Here is a 10,724-nt window from a genome sequence, read left to right as displayed (position 1 = left end):
AAAAAAAAAAAAAAAAATGCGTCGTGCAACGCGCGTCCAAAAGTTAATGCGATAGAGACTACGCGTTCACATTGTATATCGTTGTAAATGCCCATCTCCTTCTTAAATATGCCCTTTTACACACGCGTGCGCAAGTTTTCTCGCGTTCCTTTCAATATAAAGGTCTCGACATAAAAAAACGAATACGTAACGAATATAATACGGTGTTACACGGTAAAACATCCTCCAATAAAAAATATTTTCATTGCAACGAATTAGGGACTTGTCTCACAAAATTTCTACGCACTTAAAAAAATGCGTAAATACATACATTCGTCGAGGAGAGCGCGAGTCTCGGTAATACGAGAATCATCACGCGATACACTTGTTAGAGATTATTTTTCTTTTTTCTTTCTTTTGTTTTTTTAGGTATTTACACGCGATTCCCAGAGTGTGGAAAAGTCAAGACGCGGTAGCTTTTGATATGAACAAGGCTCTGACGAGCGAGGCACCGTGGTTACGCCTAATGTCATACGTAGACGGGACCTTGATTGTCATTATCGTCCAAGCTTATCCGACCAGGATACGAGGGACCGCCGCCATCGTCAAAGAAACGTCTAAACGTGAATTCGAAGAAGCCGTGAAACGGTTTGCCGTTATCCAACAGTTCGTCCGACTTATTCGAGTCCGACGATTCGGAATTACGCAGTTTGTCGGGATCCACGGGATCGAAGTTACTCGTGTCAGTAGGATACTGTATGCGAGGTATGTGCGGGGCTACCTGACGGCGCAGACCCTTCTCGAAGTCGATACTCGCGAAAAACGGATGGCTCTTGACCTCATCCGCGTTCTTACCTAACCGACGGTCCGCGCCAACGCAAAGCTTCAATATTAGATCCATACCTTCCGGCGATAGGTTTGCCTGCTTCGGAATATGAAGCGTCGTTTCCCAATTAATAACCTGGGAAAAAACATATAGATATTTTTTAAATAACGAATATTATATATTTATAATAATCACGTGGATTTTTAATTATTAATTAAAAAACATTGGTGTATTATCTCGCACAACCATTCGCCAATTTTTCTTAACAATTAAAAAAATTTACGTTATTTGCAAAATGGTGTAGGGCTTTTTAATTCAACTTTTTGTTCTTTTTTGTTCAGTTTGACTTGATCTACACGATAGCAGGCGTGGTCTGAATAGAACTCATTTGACATATTACGCATGATCTTTTTTGATTAATGACTCAAAATTCACGTAGTTGTTTGCAAGATGGTAGAGAAATTTTGTATTTTAGTTTGGTCTAATTGAAGACACTCTATATATTATACTATATTATAAATATATGTAAGTTGGACTTGCAATTTAGTTTACATTATACGTTGTTCTTGTACAAAATGAATCACCTAACGTAAGATAAAATCTTTCTCTTTCTCTCTCTCTCTCTCTCTCTCTCTCTCTCTCTCTCTCTCTCTCTGTTTTTTAGAGATAAATATTATGATCAGCCAATCCTTCCAACATGCAATTTATTCCTTACACGTTTTCCTTTAATATAAAAAACAACAGAGACATTTTAGAATCTAAAAACGCTGAGTGTGTGTCTGATTCACTCTTTATATTTTTTTATTTTAATCAAAGAGCCAATCATTTAATTTAGATTGAGATATTGTAAAGCAACAGAATCGTTAAAAACTTTAACATCTAAGGTTGCTTGCAACAAAATATACATCTATTGCGCATTATAATTTTTCTTTTAATAGAAGAGATGTGTAATCTCAAATATTGTTCTAATTGTTGAAAAATTGCACGATGTACGTACCTTATATTGAGTTTCAGCGGGCGTATTGGCAAGAAACGGTGGAGAACCGACTAACATCTCGTACAAAATCACCCCCACACTCCACCAGTCGCACAACTGCGTGTATCCTGTACGTTGTAGAACCTCCGGCGCGATATAGTTCGGTGTGCCCACCAAAGAGTGTGCCAGACACCTCTGGTGTTCCCTATGTCGTCTACGCTCCAATGGCTTTAGTTGTGTGCATCGACACTCTTTGTTCCAGTCGTCAGCTGGATCCATTGAATCTTGCTTACCATGGCCTACAATTGCATGTATATATTAAAATAAATATTGAAAAAATGTAATAAAAAGATATATGCATATTAAGAAAAAAAAAGATAATATTATTTTCTTCAGATTATATTATATTCTTCAGATTCTCATAAAGAAAGAGAAACTACTTCATGTGCTCATATTATTACTAGCTTTACGCATATACTCGTAAAGACGATTTTCAGTCTCCTTAAGAAGATACTGAACTGGATAACGAATTCCAAAAATATCAATAACGTAGAGGAAAACTATTTTTTTCATATTTCTTGTACACATAGATCTTATATAAATGTGTGCTGCTGTGTTTTACCATGCTAGTAGGAAACACAACCACGCACATATATAAGAATCTTTCTGCAAACTTTTCATAGATTTGTGAGCTTCTAAATTCAATAGTAAAAATACAGAATGTTCCTTGATTTTCTTTAGCGGGGCGAACATACACGTGTGATACATGCAAATTACAGAACATTTGTATCAAATAAATATTTACGTTAACTAATAGCTTGAAGTGTCAATTAAAAATTTTTTGTCGTTTTTATCATATATTAAACAATGTTCCGATTCATTGTTGTACGTATTTTCAGTGTATAGAAGTATTTGTAATTCTATGCAACCAGTAATATGACGTAAATTTTGCAGAAAGAAGTCAGTATTTAATCGGTGGAGTTTTCAAGTATGGTATCCCCTTAAACACATTACATGTGTGCATGACAGTATTCCAGGCATAGAGAGAGATCTCTCTATGATTTAATCAAATTCGAAGATACCGAGTTTGATGAATGCTCACCATTTTGCTGGTAATATTTCGAATTGTGAGTCCAACGGAATCCTGTGCAGAGGCCGAAATCGGTCAACTTGATATGGCCGTCCCGATCGATTAGGATGTTATCGGGCTTAATGTCTCTGTGAATAAATCCCATTTTGTGTACACTCTCGACCGCGCACGTGAGCTCGGCGATGTAAAATCTCGCCAAAGGCTCCTTGAAGATGCCGAACTTGATAAGCAACGACATGAGATCGCCGCCAGGTATGTAATCCATCACGAAATACAGATTATCCTTATCCTGGAACGAGTAGTAGAGCTTGACGACCCACTCGTTGTCGGCCTCGGCCAATATGTCCCGCTCGGCTTTCACGTGAGCGACCTGATTGCGATTCAGCACGTCGGCCTTGCGCAGCGTTTTCATCGCATAGAACTGATTAGTGTCGATCTTTCTGACGAGCGTGACCTCGCCGAATGCACCGACGCCAATCGGCTTGATCTTAGTGAACATCGACTTGTCCATCTTCGCCCGTTTCAACCGTATGTAATTGGACTCCTTTTGCGACAGCATCTTCCTCATCTGACACTGCGCCTCCTCGCTCAAGCCAATTTTCGCCATCTCCGTCTCCAGCTGCAGACGCCGGTAAAGACGCTGCTTGTGCGACTTGAGCACATTCTCTACATGCTGCTCCATGAAGAACTTGAACGCCTGCGGCGAGTAGTTCCTCACCTTGCAATCCCTGCGCTCCTCCTCCTTTTCCTTGCTCATATGCTTGCGTTCAGGTATCGGTGACTGATGTTTGATCTTATAGGAAGAAGGCGACGAGCCACCACTGCCGCCGCCACCACTACCGCTCTTACCGCTACTGTTGCCGCTATCGGGTAAGGAAGAATGATTGTTGCTTCTCGCGGACACAGAGGTCGAGGCCACTGGTGGCAACGGTGGTGTTTCCACCACATGCTGGCCGCAATTGTCGGCCGGCGAATATTTCCTCTGGAGAGGCGGATGATGCGCGACTGGGGAAGATCGCGGCGCGCTGCCGCTCTCCACCGTAGAGATCGCCGCGCTGCTTTCCGTGGGTGTACCATAGGGTGGCGGTGGATGGTGCATGCCGCGCTGCGCCGCCAACGCCTGCATCGTCGTGGCGTAACTGGGCGGTTCGGTCGTCGGCACACCGATACTAGCGGATGCCGTGGCGACATTGTTCACCGGCGGGTAAGCGGGCGGCGGTTGCTGCTGCTGTTGCTTCTGCTGAATGGACGTCGCGTAAGAGGGCGGAGGTGGTGGCGTGTTGCTGGTCGTCGAGATCGGCTGAGGCGACGTAGGTGCGATGGCGGTTTGCAGCACCGGTTTCTGCACCTGTGTACTCTTCACGGACTGCATGATAATCGGCGGCTGCGTCTTCGCTTGTCGCGCACCCCACGCCTGCAACGGCGTCGGCCTCGCCATCGACGTTTGCGTGGCATTCGGCGAGATAGTGGACACGGTGATAGGACTCGGGGATCCAGCGGACGTTGGACCGGAGTAGATGCCTGACGAAGGGCTCTTGCGGTAATCCTGCTGTGATTGCGTTGGGCTCTGTCGGTTCTGTATGGAGGCGCTGTAAGAGGGCGGCTGGACCGGACCAGCCGACGAAGACGGCACAGGATACGGCGGCGGAGGTTCCACCTGTGCGCTCGCGTTCCCGTTGCCCGTCTGGTAAATGCTGAGTGCCTGTATCTGTTGCGTCAATTGCTGCTGCACCTGCGGACCGTTCTGCACGATCATCGGCTGGCGACTGCTGGAGTTACTGTTGCTACTCGCCACCGGGCTCGTGCCCCTCTGCGGCGGATTCACCGACGTGGTTGCGCCGCCGACGCTGCCGGGCGCGGCAGCCGGCGATCTCGTCGGCACAACCGGCGCCGGCGACATCCGCTTCAGCATCTGCTGCATATTGGTAGGTACGTTGGGCTGGCTGTACGGAGCATGGGGCGGCGGAGGTGGCGGCGGCGTGGAGCTGCATCTCGGCGGCGGTGGCGGTGGCGGTTCGCGCTCCACGAAATTGCTCGGCGAGTATTGCCGGCTCAGCTGAGGATGCGGACTGAGTTCCGCGAGACGTGGGCTGTCCGACCGTGAGCTACCCGCCCCGCTGTCCAACGCGGGGCTACCGCGTTGGAGACTCAGTTCTCTCTCGAGACTCGGCTTCCGAATGAGCTTGGTGTTCAGTTTGCCAAGCCCATTTAGAGATTCCCCTTGAGCCTGCTTCAAGAACTCCATTGCTGCGTCCAGTCGCCAGCCGCCAAGCTTGAGGGCGCGTACTCCTATTTCCTAGAAATCAATGTATGTGTAATCAATGCGTGTATAGTCTCAGTGAGGTCTACAATCGGATGTTATCGTTACTCGTCATACCTCCGAATAACCCATAGCCAAAAGCTGACACAGTGCCTGCCGTTGGTCTGGTTTATCGAGAGTTGAGCCTGAAGCCCCGGATAATCCGCTGAGACCCGAGGCGGAACTGATGCCACTAGTCGTGGATAACGTGGAAATAGTGCTGGCAGCACTAGAGCCCACTTCACCAGCTCCGCCGATATTCGCGAACGGCAGCAAAGAGTTGCGGATCTCAGCTAACGCCTTCTGGTGATATCCAGAGCCGCGAGTGCTCAATTTGCTGACCGCGGGTGGATTCATAGTGGCCCATGCTAGGCCCTTTGGGACCTAGCTTTAATCCGGCTGCGACATATATATAAAGGTATCTGCAACATGAGAAAATTTTCATGTTATTTTTACAGCTGCGGTGACTTTCCAAAATTTGGAACGAGTATTTTCGAAATTTCGAGCTAGTATTTTTGAACGAAAATTATCAGACACATTTTTCGAATACCAGTTTGAGAACTAACCAATCGTAATGGCTCAAGATAAAGTAACTGATTATTGATGAGTAACAATGTGTGACAATCGTGGCTGAGCTTCTCCATCATGAACGTAGCGTGTGAATACGTTTTCGGCTATGCTACGGTCAAATTTAATCGTTGTACAGCTTGAAAGTACGATAATTCCGATGTTTTCGTAATAGAATACGAAGTGTTACAAAATTTCTTACAAAATGTGTACGATATTCTCTATAGGTGTAGAAAATAACGTGTTGAAAAATGCGTCCGATGCTCTTACGCAAAACATGTGTTACATCAACAGGGATCTTCTATGTATAAAGTGTTGTGAGTAAAGATATTTCTCTGTTTTTTACGTTTCATTTCGATTATTGTCACTTGTAGTGAGTATCTTTAATTTATGTCCACAACTAATAATATATACGATACGTTGGAAACGCACGATCATGTAAAGCATGATTCTGCATGCAACAAACGAACATTGTTCTAATTTATTCGTTTACAAAGACACCATTCTTGAAACATAAGGTCTGTTCTCGATGGCTGTACTTTCATTATCTTGCAATTTTTTTTGGCTCCTCTTTTTCTTTGCCAAGTACTAAATACTACTTCTGTCTTATGTACAGTTTTAATATCTCAAAATGCTACGACCAACATTGAAATCTATATACATCAAGCTATATCATTTTGGGGTTTTTTCAAGAGAAATATATTGCAAGTTTAAGAATACAACTCCATGTGTGAATAATTCAATGTCTATCTGTAATTGAGAGCACACCAAACTATTATAATTGAGAGTCATTAAGTCTGTTCTTTTTAGAAGAACTTTCTATACTGGTGTACACTGATGAAGTTAAAGTGAAACAATCATATCTTGGGTTTATTTGCTTTTGAAGAACTTCTGAACTAGTGCACACTAAACAAAAGAAAATATACTTGTTTCACTCTAACATGTTGCACTAATTCAGAAATCTTTTGAGAACAGATTTTTTTATTTCATTTAAACTTATCAGTGTATAGTAATTCAGAAAGTTCCTTAAAAAAGAACAAACCTCTTATCATTACATTTATGCAATAACATTTGATAATATAATTAGAACACTAAATAATAATGAATAATACTGACAAATATATAATAATAATTAATAATATAATTACTGGACAAATTCAGCACAATAATGATTCTTAATTTTGATAGTTTAGTGAGGTCTCAACTTCACTGTGTCTAAGTCATTTTGCAACCCACTTTGAGAGTTAACGTAGCTTGACAAAAGAAAAACAGAACAGATCTATGGACATGGTTGTGTCACTCGTGCTTGGACACACAGTCCAACGTCAGCAGGCAGTACTTACAATTTTCGCGTTACAAAGCTCACTGTTCAATTCATTCTGCCATGGACGATGGCCGACATCATGGCAATGACAGTGTTACAAGCGGCATTCAGTCTGTGACAACGAAACATACACAGAGAACGCGGAAGTGACTGCACAAGGCGTCACGAACAAGCCTTTTTATTAAGCACTCGATCGGTGCTCAAACATTCTTCGATGATGCACGACCGCGGCATTCGTTATCGTGATACAAAAAGCATATATGAGAATAATAAGGCGCACGCGAGCGTGGGAATGGTGATAACGAGGCTGTGTGTTGGGAATTCAGTATCCCAGCGAGCGACTTCACACAGCCGCCGATCTCGCGCGGACGTCCGCTTCGCGCGGCCGTTGGCACAACGGCGAGAAGACAGCGGTCCGCGCGACATCGCGTCGAAGACGCCTGGTCTCGGCATCTCCGTGTCGGCGTGTGGTCGCCCGCGCGACCTTCTTCGAGGTCCGAGCGCGAGAGAGCTAACCTATATCTCTGGCTCCATTTAGGCCCGATGCCGAAACTACGGCGGCGGCGACGGAGTCTGGTGTCGAGCTGCGTGCCTGCGCGCGCGTTTCCGTCAGACCGCCAAGGTGTTCTCTTGGCGCGCGAGAACGGCGATGACGATGGGGACGAGCTCGGGATGCGGGAGCAAATGCCCGTCGTGCGATCTCACAGGACGGACAGGCTCTCCCAGCGCGAGAACGTTGAACACGCGAGCAGCAGCGGCGACGGCAACAGCAACGGCAGCGGCGACAGCAGGAGCAGCCGTTCGCAGCATATTCTGTCGCATTCACGTACGCGCCGCGCGGTCCATGTGACGAGGCTGTGCGAGATAGAGCCGCGACCAATGAAACCGTCACTGGTACCAGTCGCGATAAGAATGTCGCCGCCTGATCCTCTGATACGGTATGAAGGTGTGGACGAGCAAATTGACGATCAAGTAGGCAGGCGGACAGGCAAGTAGGCAGGCAGGCAGGCAGGCAGATAGGCAGACCAGAGGCAGGTGGGCAGGCAGGCAGGCAGGCAGATAGGCAGGCAGGCAGGCAGGCAGGCAGACAGACAGACAGGCGGACACACGCACACGGACACACGCGTACGCGCGCACACTACCGCGTCTCGCGTGCGTGCGTACGTACGACGGTCGCGCGCGCGCACCGTCGTCGGCCGACGGTAGAATTGGGGCTCCGCGGCGGTGCGCGCTTCTACCCACGATTCAGACGTGCGACAACAAAGGCAGACACGGCCGTAAATTATTAGAGTAACTGGCAGCCATTTTGAAGTGCCACATTCCTATACGGCCGCCGCCGCGGTAGCAGCAGCAGCGACTTGACACTCTTTTCGCTCGTGTGATAATTTACGATGTGCACGCCGCCCGCGGTACCGCCGTGACGACGGTGCGGCGTACAGCAGGCGCTCTCTTTTTTTCCTCGTGTATGCTCCCGTCACATTTCCCTCGGTAATTAATGCATATCGTGACGGCTCTCACGCGGTCGCACCTCGCTCCTGTGTGCGTGTGCGTATGTATTCTGTGCGATGTGTGCATACGTATTGTGTGCGATGTGTGAGCATATCCTTATGTGTGCTCGGCATGTGGATCACCGTGAGGATCGTGAGCTTTCTCGTACGATGATCGCGACAACCGTCGCTTCTCCTCCTGCTATCGGAATCTCTAACGAGATTTCGATAGTTTCTAGCCCGCACGACGATAATGCAGGATTCACACCGTGTCCGGTGTACGACGTCCGATATCCAATAAAAGAACAGCTTTCTAGGTTGCGTTCCAAAACGTCTTTTTTGAGGAAATTTTACTCGATATTGTATAGTATATGTAACGTGAATTATAGGTATTGAGTAAAATTTTCCTCAAAAAGAACGTTTTGGAATGCAACCCTAATATAGAATTCAATTCTTTATTGGAAAGCTATTCTTTTATTGGATATCGGATGTTGTAAGTCGGACATCGGACGCGGTGTGAATCCTGTATAAACCTTTCATTCGACGAATCAGGGAGTCAATTGTGTATCTCGAAACGGAGTGAAAATGACAAAAGTGAGCAAATTCACTAGGCATTGTCCAATGAAGTTACAAATATACTAGTAAATTTGCTCACTTTTGTCATTTTCACTCCGATTTAAGATACACAATCGACTCTTAAGGCCATCACACACAAAATTACATAGATGCATATGCATAGCATAAGATAGTATGGACCAATGAGCATCGAATATTAAGTATCAATCATCAATATGGCGACTTAATATTCAATGCTCATTGGTCCATACGATCTTATGCTATGCATATGCAGTTATGTCAATTTGTGTGCGATAGCCCTTAAGATCCAGAAGACGCTTTTAGAACGGAGGGATGTTATCAGAATATTTTTAGGATGTCCTTTGAAGATGTGAGCTGTCTGAAAACAGCTAATATCCAATAAGTTTATTTGCATTAATTGAACTTTTTATGGCTCCTGCACACAGGACGCGGTAATGCTTGCCGCGCGGCGGAAGTTCGTACGACAGCCAATCAATATGCTGCTTTCCGTAATAACCTAGCTCTTACGGAAAAACAATATATTGATTGGCCGTCGCGCGGTCTTCCGCCGCGCGGCAAGCATTACCGTGTCTTGTGTGCAGGAGCCATTACACTTTACACTTAATGCACATTTATGCTCGTATTCATAGGCAGGCCTTATATTTAAGGCCGACGTCTCATGGGGCGAAAATTCTCCGCGGAACGGAACACGCGGAACCAGTACGACTAATCACAGCTGTTCCGCTCTTTTTTATGCCGTTTCGCTATAATCTTACCGCTGTAATTTTGCGGAAAAGATAAAGATAGTTGCGGATAACCTCAACATATCTTATATACTACTGTGTCCAAAAAGTAAGACCAGTTTTCAATTTAAATCGCGCGGGTAAACCGCACATCATAAATATTTTTTTTCTAAGTTGGCAGCATTGTGACAGACATCTGTGACAAATTTCATGTCAAAACATTCATTACTTTTTGCTTTACGCTTGATTTTGTACGACGCTAAAAGTGCATTCGGCGATTTTTACAATGTCTAATTATATTGAGCAAAGAAGTTGCATTAAATTTTGTTTGTAGAATGAAATTTCGGTTGCAGAAACGTTCAGGATGTTGCAGAAAGCCTTCGGAGACCATGCTTTGTCGGAAAGGAATGTTTACAAGTGGTATAAACAGTCGATCGAAAATCAAGGTTATGTTGACAGTTTTCATCGATTATTGTGGTGTTGTCCATTCAGAATTCCTTCCATCCGGCCAAACCGTCAACAAAGAGTATTATTTGAGTGTTATGCGTCGTTTGCGTGAAGCTATTCGCAAGAAGAGGCCAGAATTGGCCAGAGGGCAGACAATTCTTGGTTTTTGCATCACGATAATGCACCTTCTCACACTACACTCGTTTTTCGTGACTTTTTCGCCAAAAAATTCGATCCATATCGTTCCACAACCACCATATTCGCCTGATTTAGCACCGTGTGACTTCTGACTATTCTCGAAACTCAAAAGACCACTGCGGGGAAATCGTTTTGAGACGATAGAAGAGATACAACGTGAATCGCTACACGCTCTGAAAGCCATTCCGGAAGGCGACTTTAATTCTTGTTTC

General features: G+C 45.2%; 1 protein-coding gene across 6 annotated transcripts; it reads right to left on the bottom strand.

The window, feature by feature from the left end:
- Positions 1 to 6: 6 nt before the first annotated feature.
- On the bottom strand, positions 7 to 8,611 carry LOC116848861 (serine/threonine-protein kinase Warts-like). Of its 6 annotated transcripts, none has more exons than XM_032825415.1 (5): positions 7,578 to 8,611; positions 5,249 to 5,592; positions 2,884 to 5,167; positions 1,803 to 2,080; positions 7 to 940 (listed from the first exon to the last, which is right to left on the bottom strand). In XM_032825415.1, the coding sequence occupies exons 2-5, from the start codon at positions 5,525 to 5,527 to the stop codon at positions 509 to 511; spliced, it is 3,273 nt and encodes a 1,090-aa protein (XP_032681306.1). In that variant the 5' UTR covers positions 5,528 to 5,592; positions 7,578 to 8,611; the 3' UTR covers positions 7 to 508. The 6 variants fall into 6 exon arrangements, with proteins under 6 accessions (XP_032681306.1, XP_032681309.1, XP_032681311.1 ...); XM_032825418.1 differs by having other exon boundaries at positions 8,230 to 8,611; XM_032825420.1 differs by having other exon boundaries at positions 8,304 to 8,611.
- Positions 8,612 to 10,724: the final 2,113 nt, after the last annotated feature.

This window comes from Odontomachus brunneus, unplaced genomic scaffold (genome assembly GCF_010583005.1).
Source record: "Odontomachus brunneus isolate Ranch 3 - 2012 unplaced genomic scaffold, Obru_v1 Obru_scaffold_101, whole genome shotgun sequence".
Taxonomy (NCBI): Eukaryota; Metazoa; Arthropoda; class Insecta; order Hymenoptera; family Formicidae; genus Odontomachus; species Odontomachus brunneus.
This window is presented reverse-complemented; position numbering and strand designations above follow the sequence as displayed.